The 20,183-nt window shown below is 35.0% G+C and overlaps 2 protein-coding genes and 1 long non-coding RNA gene across 5 annotated transcripts; 2 read left to right on the forward strand and 1 right to left on the reverse strand.

Moving 5' to 3' along the window:
- The first annotated feature begins 1,487 nt into the window (after positions 1–1,487).
- LOC146900199 (putative U-box domain-containing protein 50) lies at positions 1,488–5,130 on the forward strand. The gene is made up of 8 exons (XM_085739099.1): positions 1,488–1,656; positions 1,741–1,853; positions 2,004–2,128; positions 2,223–2,664; positions 2,981–3,121; positions 3,397–3,947; positions 4,042–4,648; positions 4,863–5,130. Exons 1-8 carry the CDS (start codon positions 1,488–1,490, stop codon positions 5,058–5,060), a joined length of 2,346 nt encoding a protein of 781 aa, XP_085595225.1. The 3' UTR covers positions 5,061–5,130.
- Positions 5,131–5,373: 243 nt separating this feature from the next.
- On the reverse strand, positions 5,374–20,124 carry LOC146900200 (nucleobase-ascorbate transporter 11-like). Of its 3 annotated transcripts, none has more exons than XM_085739097.1 (11): positions 19,674–20,124; positions 15,551–16,274; positions 14,860–14,957; positions 14,584–14,754; positions 14,388–14,488; positions 13,692–13,827; positions 13,535–13,585; positions 13,078–13,365; positions 7,078–7,312; positions 6,518–6,798; positions 5,374–5,906 (listed from the first exon to the last, which is right to left on the reverse strand). In XM_085739097.1, the coding sequence occupies exons 2-11, from the start codon at positions 16,260–16,262 to the stop codon at positions 5,685–5,687; spliced, it is 2,295 nt and encodes a 764-aa protein (XP_085595223.1). In that variant the 5' UTR covers positions 16,263–16,274; positions 19,674–20,124; the 3' UTR covers positions 5,374–5,684. The 3 variants fall into 3 exon arrangements, with proteins under 3 accessions (XP_085595223.1, XP_085595222.1, XP_085595221.1); XM_085739096.1 differs by having other exon boundaries at positions 18,591–20,124; XM_085739095.1 differs by lacking the exon at positions 19,674–20,124 and having other exon boundaries at positions 15,551–16,290.
- Positions 16,687–17,388, forward strand: LOC146900201 (uncharacterized). The gene is made up of 2 exons (XR_015024108.1): positions 16,687–16,826; positions 17,171–17,388. It is a non-coding gene; the product is annotated as an uncharacterized LOC146900201 (long non-coding RNA).
- Positions 20,125–20,183: the final 59 nt, after the last annotated feature.

The following is a 20,183-nucleotide window of genomic DNA, read 5'->3' on the forward strand; positions in this document are numbered from 1 at the left end:
TCTTTCATTTTCACCCTCCAACATTTTATTAGACAAAACGCAAAACTTAGAAGTAAAATGTAAATCGCAAAAGCAATATGTAAATCTCAAAATATATATTCCTTCCCATATACCAAATATTTTTTTTATTTTGCTAAAAAAAAATACTTTTTTTTATTTTATTTTGAGGATGCCTTTTGGTGTTTTAGATTGAGGCTAACCTGAATTTGTATTTAGATTTCATAATATAATATGACTTTCTTCATGAAAGTTTCATGTTTGCAACGTCAAATTTGGTCTTGTGTGATTTTTCATAAATAAAATATCATATTCTATTGACAAATGATAGTAGGTTTTCATGTTACTGAGTATGAGAGAAATGTGCTTAATACAATTATGGATTTATGGTGACGAATGTAATAAAGCTCTTTGAGAAATTTCAGAGGTAGTAAATCACCTGAATTATCAAATCAGATAATGAAACTTATATGAAGTCTGGTGTGTCATTGTTGTTTTACTAAGCTTTGTTTGGTTTGGTTCATCCCGCTTAATTATTATTTTTATTTTGTTATTCTTTTTTATTAATAATATACAGGACAAGATGCATTTGACACACGATATTTTGACATGTCAACATAGTTAGGATTTTAAAACATCGTTTATTAAAAAAAATGATCTATTATATAAGGGGGCCATTTCTCAAATTTGGCCTAAGGCCTATAAAATGCAAGAAACGGACCTGCAACTTAATTATATCATAACTGAAAATACCAAGGCATACTAAGACAATTTCTACAAATATACATATGATGTAACCTTTCATAAAAAGAAAATGACATTGATTACATATGACCAAACAACATTATTAAAGTTGATCGACTCGTTGTAATGAATTTACTTTTCACAATGTTGATATTGAGTGTAAATGGCTATGCGGGTGTATATAGATGAAATCCGCGTAAGGCGGAGAAAACTCACATGATTGGATGAACTCTTATTTAAGGGGTATATTGTTTGTATATCATATTCTCTTAATATTTTAGGTTAAAATAGTGTCTAATTTCACTTGTGTAAATGGTTTTAGCCCAATCAACTGATCTCTTAAGCTCTTATATTTGTTCTCCTGATCGAACTCTGAATTACTAAGAATAAAATCAATTCTTAGAAATTGCTAGTATCATACAAAATTGTTTCATAGTAATTTTAACTAGACAAATAAATTCATGCTAGAAAAATATGTATATCCTAAGAATATTACCAACGACATGCACATTAGTTTTCCAAGTGTAGAAAGCAAGACAAGCCAGTCCAAAGGGCTCTCTTGGTTCAACATTATCTGAAAACAATAACAACATAATAGCATTCAACACACACTAGTAAATATCGCCCATCATTGATCAAAGTTTTCTATATACATCTATTTATATTTTCCAACTAATAAATTTGTCACACATGAGTCTAGACTAGCCTAAAATTATGGTACCCTAACAATCCTCTAAGTCATGGATATGGATGCAACTCAAATTGAAAAAATCTATGTTGCAGTTGGCTATGATGTGTTAGATGGATTTCAAACATTGGATTGGGCTCTCAAGAAATGGAATTCTCATCCAAATATCTCTATAATCATTTTACATGTCAAATACAACTCTTCCAATGATCATGTTTATACCCTCCGTAAGTTTCTCATTTGTGTCTAAGTAAAAATAAATAAATAAATTCATCATTTACATTGTGATTTTTTTTTTTTTTTTTTTGCAGTTGGAAAACTACCTGCAAAAGGTGCATGTGACGAGACACTAGAACGTATAAGGAAATATGAGGAAACCATAATCAACAAGCTACTTTCCAAGTACATAGCTTTATGTGACAAAGTGAGGAAATTTTATATTTTCAAATGAAAAGGAACTTTGCTTAAATGATTTCCTCCAATTAATGTATTTTATCTCTTAGCCGGTCTCATTTAATGGGATAAGGCTTGTCGTTGTTGTAATGTATTTTATCTCTGCATGCATGTATTGTAGGTTCCGGCTGAAACATTTGAGGTTGAGAAATTTGATGAACCAATGCAGAATCTCACTATAGACTTGATCTTTGGTCTTGGAATAACCAAATTGGTCCTCGGATTTTCGTTCATGAGGCCTTCCTTGTACTCTTTCTATCTATATTTCTATATTTCACTAATATTAATGTTTGTGCATGCAACTCTTCAATGATTCTACTTATACTTTCATCTTGTATAGGAAATCTAAAGATGCGATGAACGGATTATTCTATGTTCATCAGCACAAGCCTGATTTCTGTGAATTATTCATTATCTGTGGAGGGAAACAAGTTTCACCAAGAGTTAAAAATGATGAGATAACCATGGAGGATGATAGTGGGGTCAAGGTTGCCAAAATGAGAGATAAGACAAGTTTTAAATATTGGATAGAAAGAATGTTTTGTGATAAAACCATTGATTCCAACCAAAGAAGTTCTAGCAGATCACCAACTACCTCAACAAGTTTGGAGTCTCATCTTGACCAAAATCAGTGGGAACTTTATATGGAAGAAATTGACAATTATTTACAAGAGTTAATGTCCTTACATTTGGATGAAAGAAGTTTTGAACAAGACAGTGATGATTCCTTCTTAAGTCCAGTTGAGTCATATGTCCAACAACTTAAAAATTCCAATAATAAGGTAAGAAATTGTGATCGATATCATTTTGAGAGTTTCTTCTCTCACCGCTACATATACTTCAAAAGTATACTTATAAAAAAAAAAATACGTACTTCTTTTATAGTCTCGCCCTCGCTACTAAAAAACTTTCCATGTTGTCAAAAGTGTGCATTTGAAGCGCACAAATTTTTCGTAAGTGTGCATCCAAATGACATAATCTTTTTGGATGCATACATACAAATTGATGTCGAGGGTGAGAATGTATCTTGCTTATATTATGTCACATTTACATGCTAACTTATAAAAAAATTGTGGCCCTAATTTGGTACAAACTCAGAGTGCTGAAGAAAAATTGGAGATTGTCATTGATAAACTGAATGAAGCTTATAATACAATCCAAATGGAAAGAAAAGAAGAAAAGGACAATTTGGAGAGACATGCAAAAGCTGAATGGGCGATTTATATATGCAGTCGTCGGGTAATAATATTCATAAATCAATTTAGTTCCTATAAAATTACGACTTTTTAAATTTAGTCTCTGTAAATTTAATTCAATTGTAGTTTATAGTTTAAAAAAAAATACAAAAATTGAGTGTTTATAAGTTCTGTATTTAGTCACATTAAAAGCAAAATTGAAACTAAAATTGCTCAAAATTTATGTAGGGACTAAACATGAAAAATAGTGAATTTTGTTAGGACAAAAAATATATTTAATTGACTTATATTCTTATCACAAAAAGCATAATACTGCAGGAAGAAGAACTTGAATATCTAAAAAGTGAAGAAGTGACAAAAAGGGAAGAGATAAAGAAGGAACTTAATGTAGAAAAAGATCAAATTCATTATATTAGAATGTATGTTGAAGAGAGCAAACAAAGGCTTAGCTCACTGCAAGATATACAACTAGACCTAAAAAATAAACTTAATGTTTCCACATTGGCAGTTTCAGAATGTGAAACCAAATTAGAGAAAGTAATGACTGAAAGGACAAAGATGTTAATGGAGATAGATGAGTTAAGCAAACAAAGGGATGTGTTTAACAAAAGGATTAAATTTTTCAAAGAAAACGATGCCACAGAAATGCGTAATAAGGTAATAGAGAATGGTTGTAGTTTAAGAGCGTACACAAAGGAAGAGATCATAATGGCCAGTCACAACTTTTCAGAACATTTTAGGTTGAAATGTTGTGGGGATTGGAGTAATGTTTATAGAGGACACATTGATCATTCCAATGTTGCAATCAAGATGCTTCATTCTAATCTTGCCTTGTCCCAACATGATTTCCAAGCTAAGGTAAAAAAAAGGTTTTCTAAAGTTTCCTTCACATGCTTGAACATTAATACTAGTAGTATAAAAAATGTTTTCTCTGAAGTTAAAATTAAACTGTTTATAGTTGAGGTCCCTTGGTAATATTCAACATCCTCATCTGGTTGCTATATTGGGATTCTGCTATGAGCCCAAATGCTTAGTTTTGGAGTACATGCACAATGGGAGTTTGGAAGAAATGCTACCTTGCAAGACAAGAAAGAAGTCCATGAGCTGGCAAGATTGGATAAGGATAGCCATAGAAGTTTGTTCTGGGCTGGGCTTTCTAAACTCATTTCAGCCCAGGCCCATAACTCATTGTCACATTTCTCCATCCAACATCCTCCTAGACAACAATTTTGTTGCAAAGATCAAACTGTTTGGTCTTCATGAGTGCAATAAAGAATGTAATGTTGGATCAGATGTTAAGGCAATAGGGGTTTTGTTGTTGCATTTATTGACTGGAAGAGGAAATTGGGTGACAATTGATATGGAAGCCTTTTTTGATGAGATTGGTGAAGAATGGCCATTGGATGTAGCAAGAGAACTATTGAGCTTAGCAATGAGGTGCATGTCCATGAACTGTGAATCCAATGAAGAAATGAGTATAACAAGAGTCATGAAGGAACTTAATGAGATCAAAAGAAAGGGTTGTGACTCCAATAAAGTGCCTAATGTTTTCCTTTGTCCAATCCTTCAAGTTAGTCTCCAAATCTCTCTCTCTCTCTCTCTCTCTCTCTCTCTCTCTCTCTATATATATATATATATATATATATATATATATATATATATATATATATATATATATATATATATACATATATATATTCTCATACTTATATATTTTGATAATGACAATGCTATTTAGGTTACCCTTTAACTTAAGGTTATGATTTTTGTGATGCTTGGTGCAGAAGGTAATGAGAAATCCACACATAGCAGCAGATGGGTTTTCTTATGAGCTAGAAGCAATAGAACAATGGTTGCAATCTGGGAATGAAATTTCACCCAAAAGCTTGAGGCTGAAGAACACATTACTTTTCCCTAATCACAACCTTCGTTCCCTAATTCAGTTCTGGCAAAGGAAGAAATCAGCTAAAGTTGTAAAATAGACACAACAATAAAACACTTAAATGTAGTTTCAGTCTCGCTATTTCGCCTCAGTCGCGGTTTCGCTCCCCATATTAAGCTATGCGTAAAAGTTTATTGAGAAAAATCTATGCTTAAAAGGTTGTATTTTTTATGTAATGGTGGATTAATTGGATCACAGACATTGTAACTTTTTTTTTAATGACAGCACTACAGTTTATATTATGACTTTTTTTCTATCCTTTTTCCTCTGATATACTAAAACAATCAAATATCCTCAAATAAAAACTCCAAGTGTATGATTCGGATGTTCAGCCTATACACTAGAACTATACATTTGTTGCAAGGTTTATCAATTTTCATTGATTTATTGATATTTTAAATATCAAACAGATAGAAACTACAAAAAATGAATTATCAATTGATCAAAAGAATCATGTATAAGTAATCAGTGCTATACTATTTCCTATTTGGTATTACTGTTATTCAATCCATTTATATGCTTTTATTCTTCATAAGCTTCTATATCTTCTAGGCTCCCTTTTTTTAACCGAATATTGGCATGAAAAAGCATCACTATGGTAGCTAATATCCCAACTACGTTCGCATCCCAGTTGAATAGAGGAACTCCATGGATAACCTAGTAATCAGACTCCTAACCATTTTGCCCAACAGAAACATCTAGCAACTTTCCTTGGCAGTGAATATGCAGATGCCAGTGAGGGATCAGTCGCAGTGTCTTGAGGTCGCGTCCACATATACACCGTGCGTTCTTGAGAACTTCTAGGGACAGTGTTTTCCAGTATGAATGCCACCAACAGTGTAACCACCATGTTTAAGGACATCAGAGCATTGATTGCAAAATCAAGCTAGTAAAAATGGGAGAATAAAAGTGAGAAGTTAGGTTAGCTTCACCAAATAAAGAAACTAGCTAGTAGTTTTAGGGATCTGGATTTCTGGCTGTCAAAAAATCCGTGTAGTAATGCAATCAGCACGTTGGGACCGACGACTCAGGTTTATTTTACTTTTTAAAACTTATTTATCGAGTTTAAAATGAGTCGTCCGATGATTTTGACAGGAAACCCGCTGACTGTGTGACTTCAAAGAATATCTAACTAGGCGGAACAAAATCCTAGCATTAGTTGCTAAATATTTGTGAATAGATTTATTTTGGATGGTAAATATGTACAGTAGTATTAATTTGGATCAAAATTAATATTAGAAGCTTGTGAATTAATTTAACTAACTTAAAGATTGACATATTATGTAAACTATAAAACCTGTTTCCTTACTCCCTGTGTTCTAAAAGAAGTGTGGTTTAGAGTTTTCACATAGCTTAAGAAATACAATAAATAAGTGTCGTGTAAAATAAGTGTCGTTTAAAATTTTTGAAATGGAGGGAGTATTAAACTTCAAATTTTTCTTTAAAAAACAGAAGTATTGGATCCAAGGGATGTCAACATAGATAAGTCTTGCTTACTTGTTTAACGCCTGAATGGAATGGTCCACTAGAAGCAGCTGCATATGGTACCAGATAAGAGGGCAATATCAAACTGGACTGAGGCTGGTATTGTTGAAAATAGGCAGGGATGGATAAACCAAGGAACAATGAAACACCAACTATTGTTATGTTCCTAAAGCTTCCTGATTGACCATACTGTAATGTTGAGAGACCTAATGCTGTAATAAGAGCCCACATGAAACACAGTACAGATGCAGCCAAGGCCTGTGGAATAGAAGCCAGAAGAGCACCTACCTTTCCTGTTAAGAAAAAAGCATATAGAACCTTAATTATTGGCACTTTATTGCATTAAATTTAACATGAGTACATGACAATAGTTGAGAATTATCATTTTCTAATTTTAGTTATTAAAACACTAGTTAGATTACACTTTATTTTTGTTCTCGGCTGAAACATTCTTTAGTCAGATTTTACTTTATCGTTTGGCCGAACTCCAGATTATCAGGGGCACTTTCCCTGGGATATGGAGGGCTAACACAAAAAACTATGACTTATGTGATCGAGTTTTGTTGTTTTACCCATAAATGAGAAGAGGATCATGAAGGCTGCTCCAAGTTCCACTACTCTCCGACTTGCCACCTTTGTTATGTCAATTGTGTGAACATTTTCTGTCAATGTAGTTGATCCAGTTCCTGAACCCCAAAGACCTGCTAATATACTACAGAAACCCTCCAATGCAATTCCACGGTTCACAACTCCGGGGGTTGGAGGCCTCAAATTAATTCTCAGAGATGAACTATGATAAGTTCCAACCTACAAAATGGACACACCATTCACATAAATTCATTTGAAGCTTTAAAAGTGATTTTGCACATTGATGATAGGGGTCTTATAAAGAGGTTTATGACCATGATCTGAACTGCTACATCAAATTTTGATTCTTTTACAAGTGCAAATGAGGGTTTATCAGCCGTATTTGACTGAGAATCTCTGCAATATCAATGATACTGATGCGGCCGCGACTGCGATCTAAAACCTTAATGAAAATCACCATTTTGCATTTGTGATTTAACATGCATTTTTATATATGAAAGTCCGGTGTTTAGATATTGTTTGAGTTTTCCCAAACTGATTGTTTAGTGAGGATATTTCTTTCTCTCTGTGTGTGTCATTGTTGTCAATCTCGAAAAAGTGTTTTGTTCAAATTCCGCTACACTGCAGCTCTATAGTGCTGCTATAACCTCTATTTGACAGCCCTTAGTAGCGTATAGTGGAATGATAGCGGTTTGTTTAAATTCCTCTGCGCTATAGTGTTACGTTGAGTTAGCCTTTATTTGACGACACTGGTATGTGTGCTACTTCATAAATGATATTTTACAATTGCAAGCTGTTGGAATTATAAAATAAATACCTTATTAATATGTACAGTTATTGATGTAGCTAGAAGATCAATAGTTAATTATCTGCCTAGTAAATCACATTCATGTACTTAGGAACTAGAAAGTTGATTAATATTCTTGTAACTCCCATATTGTATTTACTCTCTAGAGTGTATATAAACCAGATCAGCTGAGTGGAATTTCACTCAAGCATTCCATAACTATTAGTCCTTTAACATGGTATCTAGAGCAGGTTCTCTTTGAAGGGTCACTGCCTCTGGTCCTGCAGTACCACTAGTCCAAAAGTCACTCTCACACTCTCCTCCATTTGTGGTCCTCTGTTTCTGGTTTCCAGGATCTATTTATTTTTTTTTTTTTTGGGTCCTTTGTTTCTAGTTCTTTCTTGCTTTTCTCACAATGGCCTCAGGCTCTCAAAAAAATAATGGACCTACTTTCTCTTTCTCTGGAACACCAACAATCACTTCAGAAAAATTGAATGGAAAAAATTATTTAGCTTGGTCTTCCTCTGTAGAACTTTGGTTTCTTGGCCAAGGCTATGAGGAACATCTGAAACAATCATCAGAAAGTATTTCAACAGAAAAACGTGATGAATGGAAAAAGCTTGATTATCAGCTTTGTTCTCTCCTATGGCAATCTGTTGAGCCGACCATCTTGACGAACTTTAGAGCCTTTAAAACTTGCCACTCTTTCTGGCAGAAGGCTCAAAGTGTCTTTGCTAATGACATCCAACAATTGTATGATGCTGCACAAAAATTGGCCACTCTAAAGCAAACAGACCATGACATGGTTTCCTATGTTTCCAAAGCTCAATCTGCGGTAGAGGAGTTAAAATTATCTTTGGAAGCCGACAAAATTGAAGAAATGAAGAAAAAACTTGATAATCTATATATGGTGTTGGTTCTAAGAGGAATGCACCCAGATTTTGATCATGTTCGTGATCAAGTCCTAACTGGACAAGAAGTTCCTTCTTTAGAAAATTTAACAACTCGTCTCCTTCGAGTCCCTTCGCCTAAAACAGAAGTAAATTCAGTTGATGTTGTTGAAGCTTCTGCCTTGGTTTCCAACCGAGGGGGACGAGGAGGTCGTGGAAGTCGTGGAGGACGAGGTGGAAGAGGAGGTCGACCTCAATGTTCTTATTGCAAAAGAATGGGCCACACACAAGACACTTGTTATTCTATTTATGGATTTCCTGGAAAATCTGCGAATACTTCCAAGTCTGAAACATCAGAGATGAAATTTTCAGAAGCTGACTATCAAGAATACCTTCAGCTAAAAGCTGCCAAGGAATCTCCAAGCTCATCTGCTGTAGTTGCTCATAACTCCACTGCTTGTATTTCTCAATCTGGTCATGATCAAAGTTCTTGGATAATTGATTCAGGTGCCTCTGATCACATTGCTGGTAATGGTTCATTATTTTCATCTATCTCTCCTAACAAAAATCCTCATTTTATTACTCTAGCCGATGGTTCTAGAGTTGCAGCAAAGGGTATAGGTCATGTGTCACCCACTACTTCTCTGTCCTTAAGTTCTGTCTTGTTTATACCTGGTTGCCCTTTCAATTTGGTTTCTCTCAGTCAACTTACTCGTTCTCATAATTGTTCAGTAACCTTTGATGCTAACTCATTTGTTATACAGGAACGTGGTACGGGTCGGACGATTGGCGTAGGACATGAATCACATGGTCTTTACTATCTAAAGTCTGATTCTTCTTGGATTTGCAGTGCCTCCAATTCACCAAAACTTATTCATGAACGGTTTGGACATCCTCACCTATCCAAACTAAAAATAATGGTTCCAGGTCTTGAAAAAATAAAGACACTCTCTTGTGAATCCTGTCAATTAGGAAAACATGTTCGATCTTCTTTTGTTAGACAAGTTGAAAGTCGTGTCGACTCACCTTTTTCAGTTATTCATTCAGATGTATGGGGTCCTAGTCGTGTGTCTTCTATGGGTTATAGATATTTTGTTACCTTTATTGATGAATTTTCTAGATGTACTTGGGTTTTCTTAATGAAAGAACGATCTGAAATTTTGTCCATTTTCACTTCTTTTGTTAATGAAATTAAAACCCAATTTGATAAGACAATTCGTATTCTTAGAAGTGATAATGCAAAAGAATATTTCTCTTCTGCTATTACTTCTTTTTTGACATCACATGGAATTCTCCATCAATCTTCTTGTCCTCATACCCCTCAACAAAATGGAATAGCTGAAAGGAAAAATAGACATCTCGTTGAGACTGCCCGGACATTGTTACTTCATGCAAATGTACCCGTCCGTCATTGGGGTGAGGCAATTTTAACCGCTTGTTTTTTGATTAATCGGATGCCCTCTTCTTCTATCAATAACAAAGTTCCTCACTCCATCTTATTTCCTAAAGAACCTTTGTTTCATATTAATCCACGTGTTTTTGGAAGTACTTGTTTTGTTCATGATCTTTCTCCAGGTTTAGATAAGTTGTCCCCCCGAGCAATCAAGTGTGTTTTTCTTGGATACTCTAGGTTGCAGAAAGGTTATCGTTGTTATTCTCCAGTTCACAACCGTTATTATGTTTCAGCAGATGTAACCTTCTTCGAAGAAAAACCATATTTTTTACCATCATCGGTTGAATCTAACACCACTCAAGAAGTTTTTCCAATTCCCTATTTTGGTCCATCATTTTCTCCTTTTCATGAATCAGTTTCAGCTACAGATTCAACCCCAGTTATTCCTCCACCTGCACCATCTCATAGACCACTCATTACATACCAACGACGACCACATACCGAATTGGAAGGCACTGAAAGACCAACTGAATCATGTCCTACTCCAGGCGTCAACCCTACTACAGACCTGATTGACGAAATCCCTGATTTATCGATCGCGGTTAGGAAAGGTAATCGGTCAACTCGAAATCCTCATCCTATTTATAATTTCTTAAGTTATCACCGTCTTTCTCCTTCTTATCATTCTTTTATAGCATCTTTATCCTCTATTTCTATTCCTAAAAATGTTTGTGAGGCACTTGATCATCCAGGATGGCGACAAGCCATGATTGATGAAATGCAAGCTTTGGGGCATAATGGCACTTGGGATTTGGTCCCTCTTCCTCCAGGAAAGAAACCTGTTGGGTGTCGATGGGTCTATGCTGTTAAAGTTGGACCTAATGGACAGATTGATCGTCTCAAAGCCCGTTTGGTGGCCAAAGGTTATACCCAGATTTATGGCCTCGATTATGGTGATACTTTCTCTCCTGTGGCAAAAATTACTTCTGTTCGTTTATTTCTTGCCATAGCTGCCATCCGTCATTGGCCATTGTATCAATTAGATATTAAAAATGCATTTCTACATGGAGATTTAGAAGAGGAGATTTATATGGAGCAACCACCTGGATTTGTTGCTCAGGGGGAGTCTAGGTTGGTTTGCAAATTGCGGCGCTCTCTCTATGGGCTCAAACAATCCCCACGAGCTTGGTTTGGGAAATTCAGCTCAGTGGTTCAGGCTTTTGGATTGAAACGTAGTGAAGCGGATCATTCAGTGTTTTATTGCCATACCTCTCCTAATAGATGTGTTTACTTGGTGGTTTATGTAGACGATATAGTCATAAATGGAAATGATGAAGAAAAAATTTCTCAACTGAAGGAACATTTATTCCGACATTTTCAGACCAAGGATCTAGGAAAGCTGAAATATTTTCTTGGTATTGAAGTTGCTCAGTCAATGAACGGGGTTATCATTTCACAAAGGAGTTATGCATTAGATATACTTAAAGAAACTGCTATGTTGGACTGTAGACCAGTTGACAGTCCTATGGATCCAAATCAAAAATTGTTACCCAACCAAGGGGAGCCTTATTCCGATCCTGAAAGGTACCGGAGATTGGTTGGAAAGCTCATCTACCTCACTATTACAAGGCCAGATATTTCTTTTGCGGTTGGAGTGGTAAGTCAGTTCATGCAATCCCCTCATAAAGATCATTGGGATGCAGTAATTCGAATTCTGAAATACATTAAAAAACAACTAGGACAAGGACTGCTTTATGAAGACAAGGGAAGCACTCAAATAGTTGGATTTTGCGATGCAGATTGGGCAGGTTCACCCATCGACAGGCGTTCTACTTCAGGGTATTGTGTGTCTATTGGAGGAAATCTTGTATCATGGAAGAGCAAGAAGCAAAATGTTGTTGCCAGGTCTAGTGCAGAGGCTGAATATAGAGCTATGGCTGTAGCTACATGTGAGCTCATTTGGATTAAACAACTTCTTCTTGAATTGAAATTTGGAGATACTCAACAAATGAAACTTTGTTGTGATAACCAAGCAGCCCTACATATAGCTTCCAATCCAGTCTTTCATGAAAGAACTAAACATATTGAGATTGATTGTCACTTCATCCGGGAGAAAGTCCTTTCTAAAGAAATCATCACCGAATCGGTTAGCTCTAACGATCAATTGGCAGACATCTTCACAAAATCCTTAAGGGGACCGCGAATTCAAAGTATTTGTTCCAAGCTTGGAGCATTTGATCTATATGCTCCATCTTGAGGGGGAGTGTTGGAATTATAAAATAAATACCTTATTAATATGTACAGTTATTGATGTAGCTAGAAGATCAATAGTTAATTATCTGCCTAGTAAATCACATTCATGTACTTAGGAACTAGAAAGCTGATTAATATTCTTGTAACTCCCATATTGTATTTACTCTCTAGAGTGTATATAAACCAGATCAGCTGAGTGGAATTTCACTCAAGCATTCCATAACTATTAGTCCTTTAACACAAGCCAAGCATTTAAATAAGAGAAGCGATATTTGGACAACCAATTTTAGATAGCTTTCCTGATAACTTTCTAAGTAGTTAACACTCTTGAAATATTTAGCTAAGTAAAAATGGTTAATGGATGTACCAGGTGTTGAAAATCATTAACGGTACTTCTTTAACCACAAATTTGAGCGTAGTTAACTACATTTGTTCAAATCTACATGCAGTTAAACACCTAAATATTATGCTTAATCACATCCATATCTGTGATTAATGAAGTAATGTTAGTGGTTAATGAGTTTCGACACCTATTATATTCATTGACTATCTACTGAACATAACTACCTACTTGAACTGAGTTAACCACTTAAAAAGTTAATGTGAAAATTACCAAATTCTATTTGTTCAAATAATTCAACTGTTAAAATAATGTACTTACAGAATCCACAGAGGCAACCAATGACGTAATAACCATGATTATGCAAGTCCTAAAATGGAAAATAGGGAAACCCCATTGTAAAGGGTAAGGAATTCTGAGCCATGAAGAAGTTGACAATGCATTTGATATGTCTGTTCTGCAATGCTTCATTGTATAAGCATGTTTTTTGCATGCATCAATCAGAATGTTTGAACTAGGGATGTTGGGATTGCATCCTTTGTAGTTATATGCTCCTCCAGCTGTTAAAAATGACGCATATATCCAAATTATTGTAAGACTTAATGGAACCTGCAAATATTATCAGAATTTGTTAGTAGTTAAGGAAAACTTAGTACACTTAATAATAACACAATTAATAATGATTTTATGAACTAGAGGGTACAAAAATTGTACACAATAAATTTATTGTCTCAAAGAATCAGAATTAAACAAGTGACATTCTAATTTAAATACTTACAGCGTAAATTCGAAACAAGTGGTTTCCAAAGATAGATATTCCTCGAAGATGCTTCAAATAAGAAAATAAGGAAAAAAACGATGTGAGATCCAAAAAATGGATAAGAGATCCATTTTATTATGAAAATGAATGAAACGGTTCGGTCAGGAGGACTCACCAGAGTGAATATTAGAACCAAAACTATTTGTGGAATGCTAATTTCCATGCAAGTGCCTGCTTGTGGAAAGCCATAACTGAAGAATGCTAAACCTACAGCAGCAACAGTTGGAGCCACCACAATTGGGTTGATTATCCTACAACAAATAGTAATAAAATTTCAAGGAATAAAGACAGATAGCAAAATGCCATGTCTTGATAATTTTGGATAAATTTCAGTAGCTTTTTCTGATCACTTCATTCACCAAATATAAAATCCCATGAAATTTATTGAAATTTGAACATAAAGGGGGTATTTTGTTCCTAAACTATATTACTTTCTCCAGGAACCGTGTCAAAGACAATGAATTCTATAACATATGGTTTAATTACTGATATTGTTTGCTATTCCAATGATGATGCATAAATTACTAGTTTGAACATGAAAATATGAAAGATATTTCTTTCCCATCAGAAATTTATCAAACTAACCGGTATTACTTGATGAATGTAGAATAAACTTACAAATAAACTCATATCACTGATCAATTGGTTGAACAAAAGATTGCAAATGAAGATTTATTTAGAGGATGATTAACTCCCAATATCCCTTAAATAACTTAACAAACTATGGCAGAAATAAAACAAGAGAAAAGGTTATCGACAAACTATGTAATAACCGGGAATACAAGAAAGACTAGATGCAGCTCCTTGTTACCTTAGAAGAAGAGACATTAAACCACTGAATCCAAGGATACATTGGAATGTTGAACCAACAATTATAGCTCCTTGAAGTTCCCTCATTATGTGCCTAAATTTCTGCAGTTATAACAATACATTATTAATATAGAAAACCAGAAACAGTAATCAAAGGACAATGAATTAACATTTTTTTGTCTATCAGTGAAACTTACATGGTGTGTAAGATTTCGAAACTCTTCGGAATTCATGATAACTAGTGCCGGTGCTAAATACACAAATGAGCTGCCTTGAACTAAAGGAAGCCGAGTTCCAAAGTACAAATGGAGTATTGTTGTGATGCCGGAAAGAAACAGCATTGTAGAAATCACATTAGCAGTATCGTTCTGTCATCGTTGATGCAAAAGTGAATACATGAGTATGGAAAACTATCAATTCACCTAGTTCATAATCAAAGAAACAACTATTACATAAAAAGCATATATGCTTACATCTGTTCCACCCATGGTTGGGACCATTACTAATGGGATTAACACTAATGAGCCGATCAATGATAGGTAGTGCTGCAGGCTATAGTAGATAAGAGGTACTGCAGTTTAAGATGCTAAGATGTAAGTAAAACAGAAGTACTAGCCTTTTCAGCATTGCCATTTATAACAAGATAAAGCGAAACAACATTGCTTAAATTCATGCTAAACCGATTGTGATTTTAACCTTTAGGCGCATTTTCATAATTTGTGGCTTATAATTGAAAAGACTTTTGAGTTTGTGTATACCTAAACACCCAGAAGCTTGCTACATCAGTATTACTATTTACTGCATATGACGAAATTACATTTCTGGATAATGTTATGCAGTTCAAAAATCATATGATGAATGAAACTGGTTAGAATATACCGTATTGACTTGAGGCTAAGACTAGCATAAGGGTTAAGATCTGTCTGTCACAGACACGACACCAATCCGTTCAATTTTCCATTTTTCAAATTATTACCGCTATTGACATGTTAGTGTCATTGTCGAGTCCGGTGCCTAGCTTGGTGCTTAGATATAAACTTTTCCATACAAACTCAAGTTCAACCAACCATACTATTTTGATAACTATCCAAAATTAGCCTTTTCCAATTATTAAAAAAAAAAAACAGAGAGAGATAGAGAGAGCAAAGATTAAGTTAAACTAACCAAGACCAGGATTTTCTGTCAGTCCAAACTTCATTTCAGAAGGTCTATGCCACCCTCTATCAGCAGGGTCCTCCCCCTCTTTATACAGATTCACCTTAACATCTCCTTCACTAACACCTTCCTCTTCCTTGTTTTGCTCTGGCATTGGAGCAACCGCAGAGATTCCAAGTCCGTGACCATTGCCATCCCTAATCAAATTCTCCGTTGATCCATTAGTATCACCATTCGCTCTTAAATCAATTTTCTTGTCACCATAATCCAAAACAGATTCAAGACCATTTTTCCTCTTCTGATTTTGGTTCCCTACTGTCCCAATCAATGCATAGTTTGACCTCAAAAACTTGTCTTTCTCACTCCTTCTGACTCCATGCTTGGACTCAGAATCTAGTTCAATCTCATCGTCCCGGCTCGGCCTCGCAATGCCGAGAACCGGATCAATCTCTATCTTAGGAGAATTACCTCCTTCTCTATGATCATCATGAACAACAATAACACTATCAAAATTCTCACTCGCACTAGTCCCAGCTTCACCAGAGTAATCAGATACAAACCCAGTTTTCTTTGCCCAAGTCTTCAACTCTTTGGGATTGTGATCTCTTCGTGGAACAAAAGGATCGATTTGTATAGCATTAGAATCTTGTTTCTTCTTGTTACGGACACCTCTCATAACCTTCCCCTTATCGAAAATATCTAAGCTTGACCCAGTTTCCATTTTAGCTTTTTCCTTTGAAAATTGCATTGATAACTAAAATAAATTCAACCCAATATAATGCAAATAAAAAAGATAGAAACTTTGCAACAAGAAGGAGCATGAAGCTTCACACTACAGGAAAAAAAGAGACAGAGAGTAGAAGCAAAGGTACAGTGAAGACGGCGAAAATTGAGACCATAGTAGTCAATAGCGGCGCTATAGCGGCGAATAGCGGCCGCGCGGTGCGGTGCGGTCCCGGACCGCTATGCAATAAGCCATAGCGTAGCGTTATGAGATAGCGGCGCAATAGCGGCCGCAACACTGCATAGCGGTTTTGCAGTCTAGCACCGCTATTTCATTTTACCTGAAAATACAAGTTTGTCCTTGGTTTTTAAAAAAAAACAAGGGTATTTTTGTCATTTTCGTCAAACCCTAATAACTTCAATTTCTCTCTTCATTCTTTCATTCTTTACAGCCGCATCTTCTCATCTCAAAAACGCATCTCATCTTCTCACTGTTCATCTTCTCAAAACCGCATCAAACGGCAGATCTGTTCATCTTCTCCTTACAGCCGCCGTTCCTCAGGTTTGCTCTCTTCTATAAATCTTCCTTTCTGTTTTGTTCATAAACATATCACAATATGTTTTGTTCTTCCTCTCTGTTTTGTTCTTCCTCTGTTTTGTTCATAAACGTATCACAATCTGTTCATAAACATATCCTCTGTTTTGTTCTTCCTCTCTGTTTTCTCATGAATGATTGAAAAAAACACAAATGACTTCGGTTATCTGTGAGATCTCTATGATAAACTCTACTCTCAGACGCAGGACACATTTAGTTCAATCTTTCTCTGTTGTTTTCCTCTACTGTTTTGTTCATCCTCTATTCTGCTCTCTGTTTCCTTATTTTTGTTGTTTTTGTGGACAACACAGTCATGGCAGCATCAGGTTCTGGTGTTCAATCAAACTCTATGTCTGTTGACTCATGTGCTCAAAGACATAAGCGGACCGGTGATAATCTCAACATTGCTTGGCAATTTAATCACTGGAAGGATTTGAATGATAAGAAAAAGATTTACTGTGATTTATGAATGTGTCATGAGATTTGAATGTTATATTTAATTTTATATTAGATATATGTTTGTTTATAATTTATAGTATTATTTATATAATTTGTCCACAAAAGTGATGAAATAGCGGTCATAGCGCTAGGCGCTATCCCGCTATAGCATTTTTGGGGTCGGCCGCTACGCGCCGCTATCCGCTATTAACTACTATGATTGAGACATATCTTGTCTTCACTTTAACTCACTGCAGCTTGCAAGTTTCTGTCATAAATTTTGTTTGTGACATTTTTGGCATGTTTGATGTTGACAAAGTAACAAGCTAATTTAGAAGCTGAATTCTCAGATGTAAAGTGATAGTATCATACATGCAAGGTGTCTGAATCTTAATTTTTCCTCTTGTTTTTTCTTTATTGGTGGAAACTGATACTACAACAACGTGGGACTCTTTACTTAAGAAAGAAGTTTCATTGTTTTTTTATTCTTCTGATCAGAATTTCAGGGAGGCTCAGAGAGAGTAGTTTAATTGGTTTGTCACATGATAAGGATGATGATTTATATGGTGGAAGGAAAATGTGGGACTATGTGTCCTAATCAAATACAGGCCAAGTTCACTATGAGCTGATACTTATCTATGCACATATAAAGTTTACTATACTCATTTTTTCCCTAACTTTATGTCTAATCTTCTTATCCTTAAGCTGGATTTAACCTCACCAATATGACTTTGGGATTACGTTAGAATTTGCTAGAGTTCTTACTTTTTTTTCAACTAGTAATTAGTTTTTTAGAACAAAAAAACATTTATGTGATTATCTAAATATTACATATTAAAAGGACCGTGTAAACATGTCAACAACTATGTACTGTGAGCTCCATTAGTTACTTGACTTAAATTTTACGAATCAAAATGGAAATATTAGTCATCATGTTAACAAGTTAAGATCAGTATGATATAAGATATACTTTTTTTTTTTTATAATGATGATATAAGATATCATTCTCCCATTGTTTAAAACTTTTCATGATTTTATCCCCATTGGAAGTCACCAACCCAAAATGTAAAGCTAAATGATACAAATTCTTCTTTCAAACTTCAATCATTCTCGAATTGAAACATAAAAGAGTTGGCTGAGCCATTTTAACTCATGACCACAAAACCATTCTAATGAAAAATTATTTATTTTTTTGAAGAAAAAGTGGATATATAGCACACCAGTATACTCTTTTAGATAGATAGTACGCCCTCATGTGCAAATAAACTTATGGACAAAAAATTAACAACTTACTCAACGTCGAGCTAAACCTAGAAGAAGAAGCACTTTAATTAATCAAGTTGGTCCAAGATGATGAAAGGCAGAATGTGGAATCCTTAGCATGTGGCACACGTTAGTATGACCCTTTTCTTATTTTTGTATTTGGGTCATTTTTATGGAGCAAGTAATAAGCACAAGGAAGAGGAACCAGGGTTGCTCCTAAAAAATAAGCTACCCTCCATTCATTCACGGACTCAAGTTATTTGCAGATTGCCTATCCACCATTGTCCTTGTTAAAATTGTTTCGTCCTTCTTGTTATGACATTGATGTTGTCATAAGTCAATGAAGAACACTATCAGCATCGTTTACCTCATTATAACATATCAAACAAATTAATCAAAAACATATTTTCCTCTTTGCTTGCCTATATATGTGGTCGTTCATTACTATTTTGGCATCATATAAAGATATTTGTCTACAACTAGATTATGCAAACCAAAACTATATCACTGTATCTACTTTGAATCATAAATTGTCGCTCAAATATTTTGCTAAAATGCAAACATAAAAAAAGCACAGCACCAGCCAAATACTATGCCGTGCGTATGTATCAATAAAATACAACTCTTCAGTGAAGTCTCAAATAGAGTGCTTACAGAAATAGTTACACTCTTACCAATGAGCTAGCACCACATTTTACATCATCAATAATAATTTTCAATTCAACTGATGCAGAAAACAGAGTTACGAATGGATTATGACTCTAATGCAGAAAACAGATATGGCTCTACTATCCAGTTCAACAATGGTTTTCAATGGCAGCCACAGTCATGCCTTCAGATATGATCACAGGAAATAAAAGCATCCCGACACATTGTTTTCAAAATGTTGTGAAGAACTACATTTTTCATAAGTTGTTCAATCCCAAGCAACGAAATACCAAACTGAAAGATGCTAAGCAGGGTGGCATCAAACTTTCTACAGCACTATGGTTCATATCAGAGATCGTAGAAACACTGATCCATGTTAAATTGCAAAAGTAAAACTTCGAAAGTAATATGTCATCACCTCGAATACAAACCTGATGAATGCACTGCATTTGATGCATTTATTACCTTTTCTCTTTTTGTTGGTTAATGATATCATTATTCATGAGTCATGATTGAAGTCACGCAGCCCTGCTGTCATAACTCATAACAATATTCAAATGTCTGTTCCTGTAAACGATCAAGATTTTTCAGCATACCAGATTGGAACGAGAAAAAAGAATGGAGGTACAGAAGTTTGAGGATTCAAATGAGCACAGTAACAAGGAAGGGGAGAAAGCAAAATAAAATGTGATACATATGTTCACCAGATTAGGCTAAAAAAGTCTCATCTCCACAAAATGGTAAACAAAGAAATTAAATGAGTCAGATAGATACACCAAACAACCCTATCATAAGAACCAGAAGACCTTGTTCCTTAAGTATACAAAGTTTCTAAACATGTTGCTTAGACTAATTTAAATTTTGCTTTCCACTCTCTTTTTACTTCCCTACCCATCTTTCTTCCGGTTTTCTAATTCTAAACAGGTAACTAGACAACAAAATAGCAGAAATTAACAATGCAAGTGGCAACATAAT

Source organism: Medicago sativa, chromosome 8, assembly GCF_051527215.1.
Source record: "Medicago sativa cultivar Bolivia chromosome 8, Bolivia_mono, whole genome shotgun sequence".
NCBI classification, from domain to species: Eukaryota; Viridiplantae; Streptophyta; class Magnoliopsida; order Fabales; family Fabaceae; genus Medicago; species Medicago sativa.